General features: G+C 54.2%; 1 protein-coding gene across 1 annotated transcript; it reads right to left on the reverse strand.

Annotated features, from left to right (window-relative positions):
* Positions 1-222: 222 nt before the first annotated feature.
* On the reverse strand, positions 223-21,966 carry atp2b4 (ATPase plasma membrane Ca2+ transporting 4; the record flags this gene model as incomplete). The annotated part of the gene is made up of 6 exons (XM_078206600.1): positions 21,768-21,966; positions 16,766-16,963; positions 13,484-13,741; positions 5,516-5,641; positions 3,819-3,941; positions 223-378 (listed from the first exon to the last, which is right to left on the reverse strand). Coding segments are annotated over exons 1-6 (1,060 nt in total), but the record flags the coding sequence as incomplete, so codon positions are not given.
* Between the last annotated feature and the right edge of the window lie 253 nt (positions 21,967-22,219).

A 22,219-nucleotide genomic window follows, 5' to 3' on the forward strand; every position in this document is an offset into this window, starting at 1 on the left:
AGCTCCCCCACCCCTCTCCCGCCTCCATGGGCCCCGGTATCTCCAGCTCCCCCCCACCCCTCCTCCATCTTTCCCAGCCCGCTCTCGCTGCCCCCCCCTCACCCTCCCCTTCCCCCCCCCAGATTTCCTCCTGAATGTGGCCCCCCCCCCAGCGCCGCGAGGGTCTCCCCGCCACGCGGTAAACGGAGCCCCTCCCACCCGCCGCTGCTCCGAGCTCCTTACCCGCTTTCCCGATCAACACGGCCAGCCTTGTCAGCTTTCCCTGGAGCACCGACTTCTCCTTCTTGGAGCTGGTCTGCTTTTTCTTCTCTGGCTCTCCGTCCTCGCTGCTCTTCAGTGGCCGCCTCTCCATGTTGGTGCCACTAACCTGCCTCTTGTCTGCGGGAGGCGGGGAGGGAGGGAAGGGGTTGAGAACAGAGAAGAGGCAGCGTTAGGAGGGGTCATCGCCCACAGCAACGGGAAGCCGTGGGTCAGCGGCAAGCGAGAGGCAGGGAGCGGGAGGTCAGAGGGGAAAGTTCAAGGAAGGAGCGAGAGGTCAGAGGGGAAAGTTCAAGGAGGGAGCGAGAGGTCAGAGGGGAAAGTTCAAGGAGGGAGCGACAGGTCAGAGGGGAAAGTTCAAGGAGGGAGCGAGAGGTCAGGGGGGAAGATCGCAGGTGAACATCGAGTCAGAGGCAGGGAGCGAGAGGTCAGAGGGGAAAGTTCAAGGAGGGAGCGAGAGGTCAGAAGGTAAAGGTCGCAGGTCAACATTGAGTGAGGGGAGGGAGCGAGAGGTCAGAGGGGAAAGATCGAGGAGGGAGCGAGAGGTCAGAGGGGGAAGATCACAGGACAATATCAAGCCTGAGGCCGCGAGTGAGGGGCCAGAGGGGAAAGTTCAGGGAGGGAGCGAGAGGTCAGAGGGTAAGGATCGCAGGTCAACATTAAGTGAGGAGAGGGAGCGAGAGACCAGAGGGGAAAGATTGAGGAGGGAGTGAGAGGTCAGAGGGTCGAGATCACAGATCAACATTGCGTGAGGGGAGGGAGCGAGAGGTCAGAGGGAAAAATTGAAGGAGGGAGCGAGAGGTCAGAGGGAAGAGATAGTAGGTCAAAATTGAACGAGAGGAGGGAGCGAGAGGTCAAAGGGGAAAGTTCGTAGGTCATCATTGAGCGAGGAGCAGGCAGCAAGAGTTCAGAGGGGAAAGATCGCAGGTTAATAGTGGGGAAAGGTGCGGGGGTGGGACGGTGGGGGCAGATACGGGGGCAACAAGACTTCAACACAGGGCCAGCAGTCTCAGGGTAATCTGATTGGTTGGCCTTGACTATCAGAGGAAGTGATCTCGCTCCCATTACACTCACGTTAACACTCAAACAATGTTCACCAAAAGGGTAGCATCGCCATGCCAACCAGTTGACCCCCTGCCCAGCCCCCGCCCCCATGATGTGGATCACTTCAAGATGGCAGCTGTCAACAAGATTGGTGGAGTCGGGGTTACCTGTCCAGGCTCATCCTGACCTCCGACCTCACTGTGCCCCTGCCCAATACCTAAAGTCTGCCCCAATCCCTACCCACAATGCCCCTCCCCCCACCCTGTGATTGGCCACTCTGCTCCCGGCTCAACAGAATACCCAACAGGCACTCCAACCCCAATGGAGGACTTCAATTGGCCATGCCTACAAACTCCATCCTCACAGTACCTCCCGGGGCTTGGGAGCAGGGATGGCAGAGGAGTCGCCTCGTGATTAAACTGCCAACCCCACAATGCCTCCCCGCCCCCCTCCCTCCCCCCGCCCAACCACAGGAAAATCCCTCAATCCCATCTTCTCCCTGTATCCCTCAATCCCAACCTTCTCCCTGTATCCCTCAATCCCCACCTTCTCCCCGTATCCCTCAATCCCCAACTTCTCGCTATATCCCTCAATCCCACCTTCTCCCCGTATCCCTCAATCCCCACCTTCTCCCCGTATCCCTCAATCCCCACCTTCTCCCCGTATCCCTCAATCCTCACCTTCTCCCCGTGTCCCTCAATCCCCACCTTCTCCCCGTGTCCCTCAATCCACACCTTCTCCCCGTATCCCTCAATCCCCATCTTCTCCCCATATCCCTCAATCCCCACCTTCTCCCCGTATCCCTCAATCCCCACCTTCTCCCCGTATCCCTCAATCCCCACCTTCTCCCCGTATCCCTCAATCCCCACCTTCTCCCCATATCCCTCAATCCCCACCTTCTCCCCGTATCCCTCAATCCCCACCTTCTCCCCGTATCCCTCAATCCCCACCTTCTCCCCATATCCCTCAATCCCCACCTTCTCCCTGTATCCCTCAATCCCCACCTTCTCCCCGTATCCCTCAATCCCCACCTTCTCCCTCTATCCCTCAATCCCACCTTCTCCCCGCATCCCTCAATCCCCACCTTCTCCCTGTATCCCTCAATCCCCACCTTCTCGCTATATCCCTCAATCCCACTTTGTCCCCGTATCCCTCAATCCCCACCTTCTCCCTCTATCCCTCAATCCCCACCTTCTCCCTCTATCCCTCAATCCCCCCTTCTCCCCGTATCCCTCAATCCCCACCTTCTCCCCATATCCCTCAATCCCCACCTTCTCCCTGTATCCCTCAATCCCCACCTTCTCCCCGTATCCCTCAATCCCCACCTTCTCCCCGTATCCCTCAATCCCCACCTTCTCCCCGTGTCCCTCAATCCCCACCTTCTCCCCGTATCCCTCAATCCCCACCTTCTCCCCATATCCCTCAATCCCCACCTTCTCCCCGTATCCCTCAATCCCCACCTTCTCCCCGTATCCCTCAATCCCCACCTTCTCCCCGTATCCCTCAATCCCCACCTTCTCCCCATATCCCTCAATCCCCACCTTCTCCCTGTATCCCTCAATCCCCACCTTCTCCCCGTATCCCTCAATCCCCACCTTCTCCCTCTATCCCTCAATCCCACCTTCTCCCCGCATCCCTCAATCCCCACCTTCTCCCTGTATCCCTCAATCCCCACCTTCTCGCTATATCCCTCAATCCCACTTTGTCCCCGTATCCCTCAATCCCCACCTTCTCCCTCTATCCCTCAATCCCCACCTTCTCCCTCTATCCCTCAATCCCCCCTTCTCCCCATATCCCTCAATCCCCAACTTCTCCCAGTATCCCTCAATCCCCACCTTCTCCCTCTATCCCTCAATCCCCACCTTCTCCCCATATCCCTCAATCCCCAACTTCTCCCCGTATCCCTCAACCCCCACCTTCTCCCCGTATCCCTCAATCCCACCTTCTCCCCCTATTCCTCAATCCCACCTTCTCCCCCTATCCCTCAATCCCACCTTCTCCCCGCATTCCTCAATCCCACCTTCTCCCCATATCCAATCCAGTAACCCCTCTAAATTTTGGGAATTGGGTGATCCAGCAGTATTGTGACTGGGAGAGCAATGCAGAGGCCTATCTAATTCTCCAAGGGAGTGGCGGAGACACCGGGTTCAAATCCCACCGCAGCAGCTGGTAGAATTGAAATTGAATTAAGTATAATGCGGAATTATAAATTTAGTCTCAGTGATGGTAACTGCGAAACAATCATCGATTTTCCCAAAAACCCGTCTGGTTCACTAATGCCCCCTTTAGGGTAAAATAAATCTGCCGTCCTTACCCCAGCCTGGACAACACGTGACTCCAGAACTCCCACACAGCAATGTGGCGGACTCTTACCCGCCCTCTGAACTAGGCCCGAGCCAGACCTTCAGTTCAAAGGTCAGTTAGGGATGGACAACAGATCTTGGGCCTGGCTCGGTGATGTCCCATCATCCCCCTGGAAGTAAACTGACCAAACAGAGGCCTCCTCGACCTGATACCTTTCCTAAAGTTCTCCTCCTCCTCGACGCCAGCCCCGAGCAGGGTGAAGATGATGCCAGTCTGCGAGTAGATGCCCACTGCAGTCACCACCATGCGTCCGGATCCCTCCATCACGTGGGTGCCTGGCCAGAGAGGAGAGGGGGGAAAATATTACAGCTCACACAACAAGCCCGCCGCTCACTTCCTCCAGCTCACCACCACCGGCCCACCCCGTGCTGCACCTGTCCTGGGAGTGTTTGATGGGGACAGTGTAGAGGGAGCTTTACTCTGTATCTAACCCCGTGCTGTACCTGTCCTGGGAGTGTTTGATGGGGACAGTGTAGAGGGAGCTTTACCCTGTATCTAACCCCGTGCTGTACCTGTCCTGGGGGTGTTTGATGGGGACAGTGTAGAGGGAGCTTTACTCTGTATCTAACCCCGTGCTGTACCTGTCCTGGGGGTGTTTGATGGGGACAGTGTAGAGGGAGCTTTACTCTGTATCTAACCCCGTGCTGCACCTGTCCTGGGAGTGTTTGATGGGGACAGTGTAGAGGGAGCTTTACTCTGTATCTAACCCCGTGCTGTACCTGTCCTGGGAGTGTTTGATGGGGACAGTGTAGAGAGAGATTTACTCTGTATCTAACCCCGTGCTGTACCTGTCCTGGGAGTGTTTGATGGGGACAGTGTAGAGAGAGCTTTACTCTGTATCTAACCCCGTGCTGTACCTGTCCTGGGAGTGTTTGATGGGGACAGTGTAGAGAGAGCTTTACTCTGTATCTAACCCTGTGCTGTACCTGTCCTGGGAGTGTTTGATGGGGACAGTGTCGAGGGAGCTTTACTCTGTATCTAACCACGTGCTGTACCTGTCCTGGGAATGTTTGATGGGGACAGTGTAGAGGGAGCTTTACTCTGTATCTAACCCCGTGCTGTACCTGTCCTGGGAGTGTTTGATGGGGACAGTGTAGAGGGAGCATTACTCTGTATCTAACCCTGTGCTGTCCCTGTCCCGGGAGTGTTTGATGGGGACAGTGTAGAGGGAGCGTTACTCTGTATCTAACCCCGTGCTGTCCCTGTCCTGGGAGTGTTTGATGGGAACAGTGTAGAGGGAGCTTTACTCTGTATCGAACCCCGTGCTGTACCTGTCCTGGGAGTGTTTGATGGGGACAGTGTAGAGGGAGCTTTACTCTGTACCTAACCCCGTGCTGTACCTGTCCTGGGAGTGTTTGATGGGGACAGTGTAGAGGGAGCTTTACTCTGTATCTAACCCCGTGCTGTACCTGTCCTGGGAGTGTTTGATGGGGACAGTGTAGAGGGAGCTTTACTCTGTACCTAACCCCGTGCTGTACCTGTCCTGGGAGTGTTTGATGGGGACAGTGTAGAGGGAGCTTTACTCTGTATCTAACCCCGTGCTGTACCTGTCCTGGGAGTGTTTGATGGGGACAGTGTAGAGGGAGCTTTACTCTGTATCTAACCCCGTGCTGTACCTGTCCTGGGAGTGTTTGATGGGGGACAGTGTAGAGGGAGCTTTACTCTGTATCTAACCCCGTGCTGTCTCTGTCCTGGGAGTGTTTGATGGGGATGGTGTAGAGGGAGCTTTACTCTGTATGTAACCCTGTGGTGAGAGATTTTCGGACGCTGGGTGAGGGGGAAGTGTTACCCTCGAGCGCCACCCCCCCCTCCCCCCCACCCCCAGCCTCCGGTTTCCCGAGGTATTTACCGGAGAGGAGCATCGGGTCCATGGCGATCGTCTTGCGCACGTGGTCCGATTCCCCCGTCAGCGCACTCTCATCAATCTTCAGGTCGTTGCCCTGGATCAGGATGCCGTCGGCGGGGAGGAGGTCACCTGCCAGGGGTCACCAAAGGTCAGAGGTTAAAGGCTGACACGGAAGGGCAGTGTGGGATGGGCCCGACGCCCCTCCCTCCCTCTTTCGATCGATACCGGGCCGCCCCAGACGTCATGAATGACCCCACCCCTCCACCCGCAGTTGCGCCCAAACCTGCACAGCAAGATCCCACAGGTGGCAAACATGGTAGTAAAATGTATTGGACCCCCATTGCCCCGTCCCTCACCGAGAACAGGGTCTAATTATTTGTCATGAATGACATTGTTAATGTTACAACTGGGGTTAATTATATCAACATCCTGGGGGTCACCATTGAGCAGAAACTGAGCTGGACCCAGCCACATAAATACTGTGTCTCCCAGAGCAGGTCAGAGGCTGGGAATCCTGCGGAGAGTAACTCACCTCCTGACTCCCCCCAAAGCCTGTCCACCATCTACAAGGCACAAGTCAGGAGTGTGATGGAATACTCTCCCACTCGCCTGGATGAGCGCGGCTCCGACAACACTCGAGAAGCTTGACACCATCCGGGACAAAGCAGCCCCCCCCCCGCTCGATCGACACGCTAACCACCCACCCTCGACACTCACTCCCTCCACCACCGACGCACAGCGGCAGCAGTGTGTACCGTCTACAAGATGCACCGCAGCGACTCGCCAAGGCTCCTTCGACAGCGCCGCCCAAACCCGCCACCTCTACCCCCTAGAAGTACAAGGGCAGCAGACGCCATGGGGAACACCCACCGCCTGCAAGTCCCCCCTCCGAGTCCCCCCTCCACACACACACACACACAGACACACACACCATCCCGACTTGGAAATATATCGGCCTCATTACAGAAAGGATGTGGAAGCCATAGAAAGGGTGCAGAGGTGATTTACAAGGATGTTGCCTGGATTCGGTTGGCATGCCTTATGAGGATAGGCTGAGGGAGCTCGGTCTTTTCTCCTTTGAGAGACGAAGGATGAGAGGTGACCTGATAGAGGTTTACAAGATGTTGAGAGGTCTGGATAGGGTAGACTCTCAGAGGCTTTTTCCCAGGGCTGAAATGGCTGCTACGAGAGGACACAGGTTTAAGGTGCTGGGGAGTAGGTACAGAGGAGATGTCAGGGGTAAGTTTTTCACTCAGAGGGTGGTGGGTGAGTGGAATCGGCTGCCGTCAGTGGTGGTGGAGGCGGATTCGATAGGGTCTTTTAAGAGACTTCTGGATGAGTACATGGGACTTAATAGGATTGGGGGTTATAGGTAAGTCTATTTATAAGCCTAGTTAGGTGGGGACACGACCGGCGCAACTTGTGGGCCGAAGGGCCTGTTTGTGCTGTAGTTTTTCTACGTTCTATGTTCCTTCACTGTGGCTGGAGCAAACTCCTGGAACTCCCTCCCTAACAGCGCTGTGGGTGTACCTACACCACACGGGACTGCAGCGGGTTCAAGATGGCGACTCACCCACCACCTTCTCAAGGGGGCAATTAGGAGCGGGAGGGCCAGCCACGCCCACATGCCATGAAAGCCCAAATTTAAAGAAAACCCACCTGTAATGAAATAGGGGAATGAAAGAAAGTGGTGGAACTCTTCGGGGTGGGGGTGGGAGTCGGGGGGTGGGGGTGGGAGTCGGGGGGTGGGAGTCGGGGGTGGGGGGTGGTGTGGACGAGGGTTTAAATCCCACCATGACCGGCTGGTGGAAGTTAAACTCCAATCGTAAAAACCTGGAATTGAAAGCTGGCAATAGTGATCATAAAATTATTGTCATTAAAACAAAGCATTTGGTTCTTTTTTTTATTCATTCCTGGGACATGGGCGTCGCTGGCTGGGACAGCATTTATTGCCCATCCCCAGTTGCCCTTCGAGGGCAGTTGAGAGTCAACCACATTGCTGTGGCTCTGGAGTCACATGTAGGCCAGACCAGGTAAGGACGGCAGATTTCCTTCCCTGAAGGACATTAGTGAACCAGATGGGTTTTTCCGACAATCGATTCCTGGTCATCAGTAGATTCTTAATTCCAAATATTTTTTATTGAATTCAAATTCCACCACCTGCCGTGGCGGGATTCGAACCCAGGTCCCCAGAACATTTGCTGAGTTTCTGGATTAATAGTCTGGCGATAATACCACTAGGCCAGAGCCTCCCTTTGGTTCACCGCTAGGGGAAAAGAAAATCTCCCATCCTTACCCCAGTCTGGCCTACACATGACTCCAGACCCCCCAGCAATGTGGTGGTCTCTTAACTGCCCCCCCCCCCCACTCTGAAATGGACCCGGACCGAGGCACTCGGTTTAAAGGGGCAATTAAAGACAGTCAATAATTGCTGGCCTTCCCTCACGATGCCCCTCACACACTCCCCCAGGTAAGTATAAAATGGAAACCGGACTGATTTTAAGCTTTTAATTCTGCTTTGGAATCAGTTCCTTCCTCCTGGGATCTTGCTTTGCACCAACACCAGATCCTCGCAACTTTGGGCGGCGGGGAGGGAGGGGTGCGGGGAGGGTGTTAGGGGCGCGGGGGTACGGCATCTCAAGGTCCCCAAAAGAGAAAATGCTGGAAAATCTCAGCAGGTCTGGCAGCATCTGTAAGGGGAGAAAAGAGCTGACGTTTCGAGTCCAGGTGACCCTTTGTCAAAGCTAAAAGGCAGAGAAAGTGGGAGATATTTATACTCTCTCTGTATAAACGTTTCAGAAAATTTCAAAAAAATATGCCTGCTGTCAGTTTGAACATTGCAAAATTCGTGCAGAAACACGAAGAGAGAGACATCCACTTCAGAAACTCAAAATGCCACTTATTAGGATCTTCCCATGAACACGGTGCCGACTGAATTTCCAAAATTACAACACTGCAGTCACGTTATAAATTATTCCATTGATTTCAGATCATTCTGGGTGGCCGGGAATTGAAGTCCTTTAACTTGAAGCAGGAATAATTATGGCATAAAACATGTATTTGAGGCATAAGAACATAAGAAATAGGAGCAGGAGTAGGCCATCTAGCCCCTCGAGCCTGCCCCGCCATTCAATAAGATCATGGCTGATCTGACGTGGATCAGTTCCACTTACCCGCCTGATCCCCAGAACCCCTAATTCCCTTACCGATCAGGAATCCATTTCTCCGTGATTTAAACATATTCAACGAGGTAGCCTCCACCACCTCAGTGGGCAGAGAATTCCAGAGATTCACCACCCTCTGGGAGAAGAAGTTCCTCCTCAACTCTGTCCTAAACTGACCCCCCTTTTATTTTGAGGCTGTGCCCTCTAGTTCTAGCTTCCTTTCTAAGTGGAAAGAATCTCTCCACCTCTACCCTATCCAGCCCCTTCATTATCTTATAGGTCTCTATAAGATCCCCCCCTCAGCCTTCTAAATTCCAACGAGTACAAACCCAATCTGCTCAGTCTCTCCTCATAATCAACACCCCTCATCTCTGGTATCAACCTGGTGAACCTTCTCTGCACTCCCTCCAAGGCCAATATATCCTTCCGCAAATAAGGGGACCAATACTGCACACAGTATTCCAGCTGCGGCCTCACCAATGCCCTGTACAGATGCAGCAAGACATCTCTGCTTTTATATTCTATCCCCCTTGCGATATAGGCCAACATCCCATTTGCCTTCTTGATCACCTGTTGCACCTGCAGACTGGGTTTTTGCGTCTCATGCACAAGGACCCCCAGGTCCCTCTGCACAGTAGCATGAAAGATGAGTCGTAGCCACAGAAACCAGGGGAAAGGCTGCTAATGGCAGCCCCACAGAGGGAATAAAGGGTGTGAATGGCCAAACGGCAGAGACGCTGAAATCAGAGGGGAAACTGTGACAGGTGAAGATGTGGGGGGAGGGGAGGAGAGGGATAAAATTGAGAAAAAGGGGAAGCAAAGGGGGAGAAAAGGTAAGAAAAGAGGGGATAAGATAGGGGGAAAGAGTGGCGGGAAAGATAAATGAAGAAAGACAAGAAAGAAATAAAAGGTAGAGAACGGTTAAAAATAAAATAGAATGAAAACAAAGGGGGTGGAGGTGGGGTAGAGCTAATTATCTTTCATTCCCTCCCCCTGCAGTATAAATATCTCCCACTTTCTCTGCCTTTTAGCTCTGACAAAGGGTCACCTGGACTCGAACCGTCAGCTCTTTTCTCTCCTCACAGACGCTGCCAGGCCTGCCGAGATTTTCCAGCAGTTTTCCCTTTTGGTTTCAGATTCCGGCACCCGCAGGAATTTGCTTTTATCCGGGAGCTCAAGGCGGTTTGGTAGCCCGGACTTTGAGTCTGGCGAGGCAGGGGGTGCTGAACGCCGAAGCTTCCCGTTCGGGCGATTCTTTGGGACGAATGCCGAACGGGGGCCTCAAACAACAATTTGTATCACACGGGAGGAGAGTGGGTGAACTGTTGGTTCGTGGACTCTCATAGGTGGAAGGGTCACCCTAGGGAATGCACCAGTCGGGGGGGGGGGGGGGGGGGGGGGGAGGAGGGGCACATGGAACAAAGAAAGATAAAGGTTTAAGGTGTGTGGGGAAAAGTTTAGAGATGTGTGAGGTAAGTTCTTCTACACAGAGGGTGGTGGATGGTCTGGAACGCGCTGCCGGGGAGGTGGTGGGAGCAGGTACGACTGTGGCGTTTAAGGGGCAACTAGACAAAAACATGAATAAAGTTAAAATGTATTTATTAGTATCACAAGTAGGCTTACATTAACACTGCAATGAAGTTACTGTGAAATTTTTTTGTCTCCACACTCTGGCGCCTGTTTGGGTACACTGAGGGAGAATTTAGCATGGCCAATGCACCCTTACCAGCACGTCTTTCAGACTGTGGGAGGAAACCGGAGCACCCGGAGGAAACCCACGCAGACACAGGGAGAACGTGCAGACTCCGCACAGACAGTGACCCAAGCCCGGACAGACTCCCTAAGTGCATACGGTTTTAGTTTAAAGCAGGCATCATGATTGGTGCAGGTTTGGAGGGCCGAAGGGCCTCTTCCTGTGCCGTACTGTTCTTTGTTCTTGATATCAGTGGGCCTGGACGAGGGAAGTGAATGTACTATTGCCACAGTGGCACAGTGGGTAGCACTGCTGCCTCACAGCGCCAGGGACCTGGGTTCGATTCCCGCCTTGAGTCACTGTCTGTGTGGAGTCTGCACGTTCTCCCCGTGTCTGCGTGGGTTTCCTCCGGATGCTCCGGTTTCCTCCCACAGTCCGAAAGACGTGCTGGTTGGGGACATTGACCCGAACAGGCGCCGGAGTGTGGCGACCAGGGGAATTTCACAGTAACTTCATTGCAGTGTTAATGTAAGCCTTACTTGTGACTAATAAACAAACTTTACCTTAAAAGTTAGCAGGTGAGAGAGAAATAGTTGGGAAGGCAAGTGGTGTGGAAAAGCCGGAATTTTACCGGGATGGAGAACGGGATTCTCCGTTGGCCTCAGGCGGGATTTTATGAACCTTACCCGAGCGAGGTCATAAAAACCCCAGCCAAAGAGTGGACTGGGGGATTATAGACAGGTTCGGTGAGTGGGCAAAAAACTTGGCAGATGGAACATCGTGTAGGAAAATGTGAAGTTACGCAGTTTGATGGGAAGAATAAAGGAGCTGAATGTTATTTGAATGGAGAAAGACGTCAGAAAGCTGCAGGGATTGGGGATCACAGAATCTCACAGTGCAGAAGAGGCCTTTCGGCCCATCGAGTTCGCACCAACATGTGTGAAACACCTGACCTCCCACCTAATCCCATTCACCAGCGCTTGGCCCATCACCCTGAATGTTACAATGTGCCAAGTGCCCATCCAGGTACTTTTTAAAGAGGCCTCCACCACCCTCCCGGGCAGCGCATTCCAGACCCTCACCACTCTCTGGGTAAGAAGTTTTTCCTCACATCTTCCCTAAACCTCCTGCCCCTCACCTTGGACCTGTGTCCCCTCCCGACTGACCCTTCAACTAAGGGGAACAGCTGCTCCTTATCCATTCTGCCCGTGTCCCTCATAATCTTGTCCACCTCATAGAATCATAGGAACCCTACAGTACAGAAAGAGGCCATTCGGCCCATCGAGTCTGCACCGACCACAATCCCACCCAGGCCCTACCCCCCTATCCCTACATATTTACCCACTAATCCACACATCTCAGGACACTAAGGGGCAATTTTAGAATGGCCAATCGACCTAACCCGCGCATCTTTGGACTGTGGGAGGAAACCGGAGCACCCGGAGGAAACCCACGCAGACACGAGGAGAATGTGCAAACTCCACACAGACAGCGACCCGAGCCGGGAATCGAACCCAGGTCCCTGGAGCTGTGAAGCAGCAGTGCTAACCACTCTGCTACCGTGCCGACCTCGATCAGGTCGTCCCCTCAGTCCTCCCTGCTCCAACGGAAACAACCCAAGCCTGCCCACCCTCTCTTCATAACTTAAACGCTCCATCCCGGGCAGCATCCTGGTGAATCTCCTCTGCACCCGCTCCAGTGGAATCACATCCTTCCCATAATGTGGCGACCAGAACTATACGCAGTGTTCCAGCTGTGGCCTCACCAAAATTTGATACAACACCAACATGACCTCCCTGCTTTTGTAATCTTATGCGTCGATTGATAAAAGCAAGTGTCCCAAATGCCTTTCTCACCCCCCGACTAACATGCCCCTCTGCCTTCCGAGATCTGTGGACAAACATATCAAGATCTCTTTGTTCCACAGAACTTCCTCGTGTCCTACCATCAACTGAATACTCTCTTGTCAAATTATTCCTTCCAAAGTGGATCACCTCACACTTTTCAGGGTGAAGTCCTCACGCATAATTTACAAAAAGGCTAGCACGTAAGTTCAAGAGGTCAGAGGGAAGACAAACGGAATGTTGGTCTTTATTTCAAAGGGGCTGAAGTATAAAAAATGGGGAAGTTTTGCTAAAGTTATACCAGGCGCTAGTTAGACACCACCTGGAATACTGTGAACTGTTTAGGCCCCCCCCCCCTTATCGAGGGAAAGGTGTGCTGGCCATCGGAGGCAGTCCAGAGAAGGTTGATCTTTGCTTCACATCTCAGTTTTTTTTGCTTCAAAAGGTCCTGCTGAGTTGCAATTCAAAGTTGTGAGCAGTTGTTCCCTGGGGCCCAAAATGGCCACCTGCAGGGCCCAAAATGTCTGCCCCTAATGCCCAAAATGGCCGCCTGTGAGGCCCAAAATGTCTGGCCCTAATGCCCAAAATGGCCGCCTGTGAGGGCCAAAATGTCTGCCCCTAATGCCCAAAATGGCTGCATGTGAGGCCCAAAATGTCTGGCCCTAATGCCCAAAATGGCCGCCTGTGAGGGCCAAAATGTCTGGACCTAATGCCCAAAATGGCCACCCGTGAGTCCCAAAATGTCTGCCCCTAATGCCCAAAATGGCCACCTGTGAGGCCCAAAATGTCTGGCACTAATGCCCAAAATGGCCGCCTGTGAGGGCCAAAATGTCTGCCCCTAATGCCCAAAATGGCCGCCTGTGAGGCCCAAAATGTCTGGCCCTAATGCCCAAAATGGCCGCCTGTGAGGGCCAAAATGTCTGGCCCTAATGCCCAAAATGGCCACCCGTGAGTCCCAAAATGTCTGCCCCTAATGCCCAAAATGGCCACCCCTAAGGGCTAAAATGTCCGCTCCAAGCCCCAAAATGGGGGGTGGGGAGGGTCCCTCTTTTGTCTTATAGTCCCGTACTGGGTAGACTCGAGGGGGGTGGGCAGGGGAGGGAGGGTTGGTGTGGGGAAGGGAGGGGTCAGTGCCCACGAGGCGAGGGGGGTGTGGCGGGGGGGGGGTGGGTCCCACCTCTCACCGGTTCCGCACCTCGAGGGGACAACCAGGATTCAGGCCTCCTGCAGCCCCGCGCCCGCCCACCCTTCCATCCCGGGCAGGACCTACCGTAGGAGACCTGGGCAATGTCGCCCACCACGATGTCCGCCACCGGGATGTGGAGCACCTGGTTGGCACGGATGATGCTGAATTTCTGCTCCTGCTCGATGCGGCTCTGCAGGCCCCGGAACTGCTTCTCCTTGCTCCAGTCGTTGAAGGCTGTGACCAGCACCACACACAGGACGGAAAGCAAGATGGCCACCCCCTCGATCCAGCCGGCCTGGGTCTCATCCTCGTGCTCCACCCCGATCAACGTGTGGCCACACACTGCCGACAGAGGAAAGGCCCAGAGGGTCAATTCCGAGTTCTCTCACCCGCTCACCCCCCCACACCGCCCCCCACCCCCCCGCACCCCCGCAAACATCTCCGCTAATCCTAGAGTCTCATCCCGCTATTCCTCACCCATCCAACCTCAGGACGCCCCTGGCGCTGGCGCAGGGGGCTACGGGAGGGGGAGGCTGAAGTGAAGACCCCCTTTCTCTTTTTGGTCCACTGTGGGGGTGTGGGACGGACCGCAAGGTCTTGCCGCACAGCAAGATCCCAGGATTCCCTGAGGAAAGGAAGCCTCGGGCCTACCTCTGGGAGATTTGGTTCTGGGTGCTCATTGGCTGCAAGGGAGGGGGGGGGGACACTTTCCACCCACCCGCTCGCCTGCCAGTGGGGCCGCGGGATCTCAGGTGTTCACCTGCAAGGACAGGCGGAGAGGCCTCTGGATTAAGGCTGTATTACAAAGAATGTAACCTCCCACAGTGCGGCGCTCCCTCAGCACTGACCCTCCCACAGTGCGGCGCTACCTCAGCACTGACCCTCCCACAGTGCGGCGCTCCCTCAGCACTGACCCTCCCACAGTGCGGCGCTCCCTCAGCACTGACCCTCCCACAGTGCGGCGCTCCCTCAGCACTGACCCTCCCACGGTGCGGCGCTCCCTCAGCACTGACCCACAGTGCGGTGCTCCCTCAGCACTGACCCCCCCGCCACAGTGCAGCGCTCCCTCAGCACTGACCCTCCCACGGTGTGGCGCTCCCTCAGTACTGACCCTCCCACAGTGCGGCGCTCCCTCAGCACTGACCCACCCACGGTGCGGCGCTCCCTCAGCACTGACCCACAGTGCGGTGCTTCCTCAGCACTGACCCCCCCGCCACAGTGCAGCGCTCCCTCAGCACTGACCCTCCCACAGTGCGGCGCTCCCTCAGCACTGACCCTCCCACAGTGCTGCGCTCCCTCAGCACTGACCCTCCCACAGTGCAGCGCTCCCTCAGCACTGACCCTCCCACAGTGCAACGCTCCCTCAGCACTGACCCTCCCACAGTGCGGCGCTCCCTCAGCACTGACCCTCCCACAGTGCGGCGCTCCCTCAGCACTGACCCTCCCACAGTGCGGCGCTCCCTCAGCACTGACCCTCCCACAGTGCGGCGCTCCCTCAGCACTGACCCTCCCACAGTGCGGCGCTCCCTCAGCACTGACCCTCCCACAGTGCGGCGCTCCCTCAGCACTGACCCTCCCACAGTGCAGCGCTCCCTCAGCACTGACCCTCCCACAGTGCAACGCTCCCTCAGCACTGACCCTCCCACAGTGCGGCGCTCCCTCAGCACTGACCCTCCCACAGTGCGGCGCTCCCTCAGCACTGACCCTCCCACAGTGCGGCGCTCCCTCAGCACTGACCCTCCCACAGTGCGGCGCTCCCTCAGCACTGACCCTCCCACAGTGCGGCGCTCCCTCAGCACTGACCCTCCCACAGTGCGGCGCTCCCTCAGCACTGACCCTCCCACAGTGCGGCGCTCCCTCAGCACTGCCCCTCCCACAGTGCGGCACTCCCTCAGCACTGACCCTCCCACAGTGCGGCACTCCCTCAGCACTCACCCTCCCACAGTGCGGCGCTCCCTCAGCACTGACCCTCCCACAGTGCGGCACTCCCTCAGCACTCACCCTCCCACAGTGCGGTGCTCCCTCAGCACTGCCCCTCCCACAGTGCGGCACTCCCTCAGCACTGACCCTCCCACAGTGCGGCACTCCCTCAGCACTCACCCTCCCACAGTGTGGCGCTCCCTCAGCACTGACCCTCCCACAGTGCGGTGCTCCCTCAGCACTGACCCTCCCACAGTGCGGTGCTCCCTCAGCACTGACCCTCCCACAGTGCGGCGCTCCCTCAGCACTGACCCTCCCACAGTGCGGCGCTCCCTCAGCACTGACCCTCCCACAGTGCGGCGCTCCCTGAGCACTGACCCTCCCACAGTGCGGCGCTCCCTCAGCACTGACCCTCCCACAGTGCGGCGCTCCCTCAGCACTGACCCTCCCACAGTGCGGCGCTTCCTCAGCACTGACCCTCCCACAGTGCGGCGCTCCCTCAGCACTGACCCTCCCACAGTGCGGCGCTCTCTCAGCACCCACCGTCTGACAGAGGAGCAGGTGAAATTCAGGGATACAGGGAGAAGGTGGGGATTGAAGGATACGGAGAGAAGGTGGGGATTGAGGGATATGGGAAAAGGTGGGATTGAGGGATATGGGGAGAAGGTGGAGATTGAGGGATACGGGGAGAAGGTGGGGAATGAGGGATACGGGGAGAAGGTGGGGATTGAAGGATATGGTGAGGAGGTGGGATTGAGGAATACGGGGAGAAGGTGGGGATTGAAGGATATGGGGAGGAGGTGGGATTGAGGGATACGGGGAGAAGGTCGGGATTGAGGGATACGGGGAGAAGGTCAGGATTGATGGATACGGGGAGAAGGTGGGATTGAGGGATGCGGGGAGAAGGTGGGATTGAAGGATGCGGGGAGAAGGTGGGGATTGAGGGATACAGGGAGAAGGTGGGATTGAGGGTTGCGGGGAGAAGGTGGGATTGAGGGACACGGGGAGAAGGCCAGGATTGAGGGATACGGGGAGAAGGTGGGATTGAGGGATACGGGGAGAAGGGGGGATTGTGGGATACGGGGAGAAGGTGGGATTGAGGGAATAGGGGGAGAAGGTGGGATTGAGGGATACGGAGAGAAGGTGGGATTGAGGGATATGGGGAGAAGGTGGGGATTGAGGGATACGGGGAGAAGGTGGGATTGAGGGATACGGGGAGGAGTTGGGATTGAGGGATACGGGGAGAAGGTAGGGTTTGAGGGATACGGGGAGGATTTGGGATTGAGGGATACGGGGAGAAGGTGGGATTGAGGGATACAGGGTTTATATCAGTGATGTCACTCATTGTTAAATGCACACTCGGGACAGTGCGGAGCCAAGGTTGAGTTTCAGACGGGGAAGATAGATTTCCCTGTTTGCCGTTACTGATCCGAGGATGTGTCTTACCTTCACCTCCATCGGGCGTTGGTTGATAGAAGGACAGTGCGAGCGAGATAATAGCTGCGATCTCCAAGATGATCAGGGTGACATCTTGTAGAGCTTCCCAGACTAAAAGGAGGAAAGTCTTGGCTTTCTTGGGAGGGATGAAGTTCGATCCAAACATTTTGATTCGCTGAGCAAGGTCTTTGGGATCATCCGATAATCCTGCGTGTGTGACAAACACAAACACTCGGAAAATTCACACACTCAGCAGCCATCCAGAACCCTCCCAGGCATGTTCAAACTCCACCCCACATCCCTCAATCCCACACCCTCCCCGTATCCCTCACTCCCACCTTCTCCCCGTATCCCTCAATCCCCACCTTCTCCAAATATCCCTCAATCCCCACCTTCTCCCTGTATCCCTCAATCCAAACTTCTCCCCATATCCCTCAATCCCCACCTTCTCCCTGTATCCCTCAATTCCCATCTTCTCCCTGTATCCCTCAATCCCAACGTCTCCCCTTATCCCTCAATCCCCATGTTCTCCCCGTATCTCTCAATCCCCATCTTATCCCCGTACCCCTCAATCCCCACCTTCTCCCCGTATCCCTCAATCCCCATGTTCTCCCCGTATCCCTCAATCCCCATGTTCTCCCCGTATCTCTCAATCCCACCTTCTCCCCGAATCTGTCAATCCCCATCTTCTCCCCGTATCCCTCAATCCCACCTTCTCCCCGGATCTGTCAATCCCCATTTTCTCCCCGTATTCCTCAATCACACCCTCTATCCGTATCCCTCAATCCCCATGTTCTCCCCGTATCTCTCAATCCCACCTTCTCCCCATATCCCTCAATCCCACCTTCACTCCGTATCCCTCAATCCCACCTTCTCTCCGTATCCCTCAATCCCCACCTTCTCCCTGTATCCCTCAATCCCACCTTCTCCCCGTATCTCTCAATCCCCACCTTCTCCCTGTATCCCTCAATCCCCACCTTCTCCCCGTATTCCTCAATCCCATCTTCTCCCCGTATCCCTCAATCCCACCTTCTCCCTGTATCCCTCAATCCCACCTTCTCCCCGTATCTCTCAATCCCCACCTTCTCCCTGTATCCCTCAATCCCCACCTTCTCCCCGTATCCCTCAATCCCATCTTCTCCCCGTATACCTCAATCCCCACCTTCTCCCCGTATCCCTCAATCCCCATCTTCTCCCCGTATCCCTCAATCCCCACCTTCTCCCCGTATCCCTCAATCCCACCTTCTCCCTGTATCCCTCAATCCCACCTTCTCCCCGTATCCCTCAATCCCACCTTCTCCCCATATCCCTCAATCCCCACCTTCTCCCCGTATCCATAAGACCATAAGACCATAAGACATAGGAGCGGAAGTAAGGCCATTCGGCCCATCGAGTCCACTCCACCATTCAATCATGGTTGATTTCAACTCCATTTACCCGCTCTCTCCCCATAGCCCTTAATTCCTCGAGAAATCAAGAATTTATCAATTTCTGTCTTGAAGACGCTCAACGTCTCGGCCTCCACAGCCCTCTGTGGCAATGAATTCCACAGACCCACCACTCTCTGGCTGAAGAAATTTCTCCTCATCTCTGTTCTAAAGTGACTCCCTTTTATTCTAAGGCTGTGCCCCCGCGTCCTAGTCTCCCCTGTTAATGGAAACAACTTCCCTACGTCCATCCTATCTAAGCCGTTCATTATCTTGTAAGTTTCTATCAGATCTCCCCTCAACCTCCTAAACTCCAATGAATATAATCCCACGATCCTCAGACGTTCATCGTATGTCAGGCCTACCATTCCTGGGATCATCCGTGTGAATCTCCGCTGGACCCGCTCCAGTGCCAGTATGTCCTTCCTGAGGTGTGGGGCCCAAAATTGCTCACAGTACTCCAAATGGGGCCTAACCAGTGCTTTATAAAGCCTCAGAAGTACATCCCTGCTTTTGTATTCCAAGCCTCTTGAGATAAATGACAACATTACATTTGCTTTCTTAATTACGGACTCAACCTGCAAGTTTACCTTTAGAGAATCCTGGACTAGGACTCCCAAGTCCCTTTGCACTTTAGCATTATGAATTTTGTCACCGTTTAGAAAATAGTCCATGCCTCTATTCTTTTTTCCAAAGTGTACAACCTCGCACTTGCCCACGTTGAATTTCATCAGCCACTTCTTGGACCACTCTCCTAAACTGTCTAAATCTTTCTGCAGCCTCCCCACCTCCTCAATACTACCTGCCCCTCCACCTATCTTTGTATCATCGGCAAACTTGGCCAGAATGCTCCCAGTCCCGTCATCTAGATCGTTAATATATAAAGAGAACAGCTGTGGCCCCAACACTGAACCCTGCGGGACACCACTTGTCACCGGTTGCCATTCTGAGAAAGAACCTTTTATCCCAACTCTCTGCCTTCTGTCTGACAGCCAATCGTCAATCCATGTTAGTACCTTGCCTCGAATACCATGGGCCCTTATTTTACTCAGCAGTCTCCCGTGAGGCACCTTGTCAAAGGCCTTTTGGAAGTCAAGATAGATAACATCCATTGGCTCTCCTTGGTCTAACCTATTTGTTATCTCTTCAAAGAACTCTAACAGGTTTGTCAGGCACGACCTCCCCTTACTAAATCCATGCTGACTTGTCTTAATCCGACCCTGCACTTCCAAGAATTTAGAAATCTCATCCTTAACGATGGATTCTAGAATTTTGCCAACAACTGAGGTTAGGCTAATTGGCCTATAATTTTCCATCTTTTTTCTTGTTCCCTTCTTGAACAGTGGGGTTACAACAGCGATTTTCCAATCCTCTGGGACTTTCCCTGACTCCAGTGACTTTTGAAAGATCATAACTAACGCCTCCACTATTTCTTCAGCTATCTCCTTTAGAACTCTAGGATGTAGCCCATCTGGGCCCGGAGATTTATCAATTTTCAGACCTTTTAGTTTCTCTAGCACTTTCTCCTTTGTGATGGCAACCATATTCAACTCTGCCCCCTGACTTTCCTGAATTGTTGGGATATTACTCATGTCTTCTACTGTGAAGACTGACGCAAAGTACTTATTAAGTTCCTCAGCTATTTCCTTGTCTCCCATCACTAGATTACCAGCGTCATTTTGGAGCGGCCCAATGTCTACTTTTGCCTCCCGTTTGTTTTTAATGTATTTAAAGAAACTTTTACTATCATTCCTAATGTTACTGGCTAGCCGACCTTCATATTTGATCCTCTCCTTCCTTATTTCTCTCTTTGTTATCCTCTGTTTGTTTTTATAGCCTTCCCAATCTTCTGACTTCCCACTACTCTTTGCCACATTATAGGCTCTCTCTTTTGCCTTGATGCATTCCCTGACTTCCTTTGTCAGCCATGGCTGCCTAATCCCCCCTCTGATAACCTTTCTTTTGTTTGGGATGAACCTCTGCACTGTGTCCTCAATTACTCCCAGAAACTCCTGCCATTGCTGTTCTACTGTCTTTCCCATTAGGCTCTGCTTCCAGTCGATTTTTGTCAGTTCCTCCCTCATGCGCCTGTAATTACCTTTATTTAACTGTAGAACCTTCACATCTGATTCTGCCTTCCTTCTTTCAAATTGCAGACTGAATTCTACCATATTATGATCACTGCTTCCTAAGTGTTCCCTTACTTTAAGATCTTTTATCACGTCTGGCTCATTACATAACACTAAGTCCAGAATAGCCTGTTCCCTCGTGGGCTCCATCACAAGCTGTTCCAAAAAGCCATCCTGTAAACATTCAATGAATTCCCTTTCTTTGGGTCCACTGGCAACATTATTTACCCAGTCCACCTGCATATTGAAATCCCCCATGATCACTGTGACCTTGCCTTTCTGACATGCCCTTTCTATTTCGTGGTGCATTTTGTGCCCCTGGTCCTGACCACTGTCAGGAGGCCTGTACATAACTCCCATTATGGTTTTTTTGCCTTTGTGGTTCCTCAACTCTACCCACACAGACTCCACATCGTCTGACCCTATGTCGTTTAGTGCTATTGATTTAATTTCATTTCTAATTAACAAGGCAACCCCGCCCCCTCTACCCACCCCTCTGTCTTTTCGATAGGTTGTGAATCCCTGGATGTTTAACTGCCAGTCCTGAACCCCCTGCAACCACGTCTCTGTGATGCCTACCACATCATACCTGCCAGTCACAATCTGGGCCACAAGCTCATCTATCTTGTTCCGGACACTGCGGGCATTTAAATATAGCACCTTTAATTCCCTATTGACCGTCCCTTTTTGTTTTCGTAGTGTGGTGGACCTTGGTCTACTGAGCCTTTCCAGACACTGTGTCATATTTTGTGAGATGGGGACTATCGTAACCTCTCCTGAGTGCTGTCTTTTCGTGATTTTTTGTAATCCTGAGCAGCTACGCTTCCCACTGATTCCTTCACCTCTTGGTTCCCTGACTTTCCCTTCCCCCCCAATCTCTAGTTTAAAGTCCTATTGACCACCCCATTTACTCTCTTCGCCAGAACACTGATCCCAGCTCGGTCCAGGTGGAGACCATCCCAACGGTATAGGTCCCCCCTGCCCCAAAACTGATGCCAGTGTCCCATGAAAAAGAACCCTTCTTTCCCACACCACTCTTTCAGCCACGTGTTAACTTCCCTTATTCTTGCCTCCCTATGCCAATTTGCACGTGGCTCGGGCAGTAATCCGGAGATTATGACCCTCAATTCCCACCTTCTCCCCGTATCCCTCAATCTTCACGGACTCCCAGGGATCAGGGATCCTCGCCTTGGGGAATTGGCGAGGGAATGTCAGCTCCAAGATGGCGGCAATCTGCTGGGAATGCCTTCCCTGGACCGATTGAGGCCCAGGCCTTTCCAGAGGCCTGGAGATTAACCGGGTGATTGCACCCCCAGGCTGCCCTTCCCACCCCCTCGCACCCGTTTACCCCTCAACGGGCTCCCAACTCTCCCGCCCCCATCTCCTCCGCCACCGCTCCACTGGGTGCTCGGAACCCGCTCACGCCAACTCCTGCCAATGCCAGGGCCCCCTCACCGCTGGTCGCTGAGGTCTTCAGCCGCTGGCACAGCCCGTTGATGTCCCCATACGCCTCCTGGATCTTTTGATGGGCGTCCGTTCCACGGAGTTCCATGAGGGAGCACAGCTCCTGCCTCGTGCAGCCAAAGCCACCAGGACTGTCGCCCTCTGACCTCTTGGGATAGAATTCCACCTTGCCACTGTCGATGTCCCCCATTGCTTTGAGGGACGGCTCTGGGGAGTGGGGGAGGTTGGCGGGTGGCAGGCGTGGTTAGGCCGGGAGGTCAGTAGCCAGCTGGTGCAGGCATCCCCGTTGAAGGCCGAACTTCTCGGTTCCTTGGCATCGTAGCAACCACAGTGAGGGCAGTAGACTGGCTGGGGGGGGGTGGGCGATGGGTAGAGTGGCGAGGTGGAGGAGGGGGGCAATAGGTGGCAGACAGATGTCAACCTAAGGTCGAGAAGGTCGCCTC

The sequence above is a fragment of the Mustelus asterias genome, unplaced genomic scaffold (genome assembly GCF_964213995.1).
Source record: "Mustelus asterias unplaced genomic scaffold, sMusAst1.hap1.1 HAP1_SCAFFOLD_1652, whole genome shotgun sequence".
NCBI lineage: Eukaryota > Metazoa > Chordata > Chondrichthyes > Carcharhiniformes > Triakidae > Mustelus > Mustelus asterias.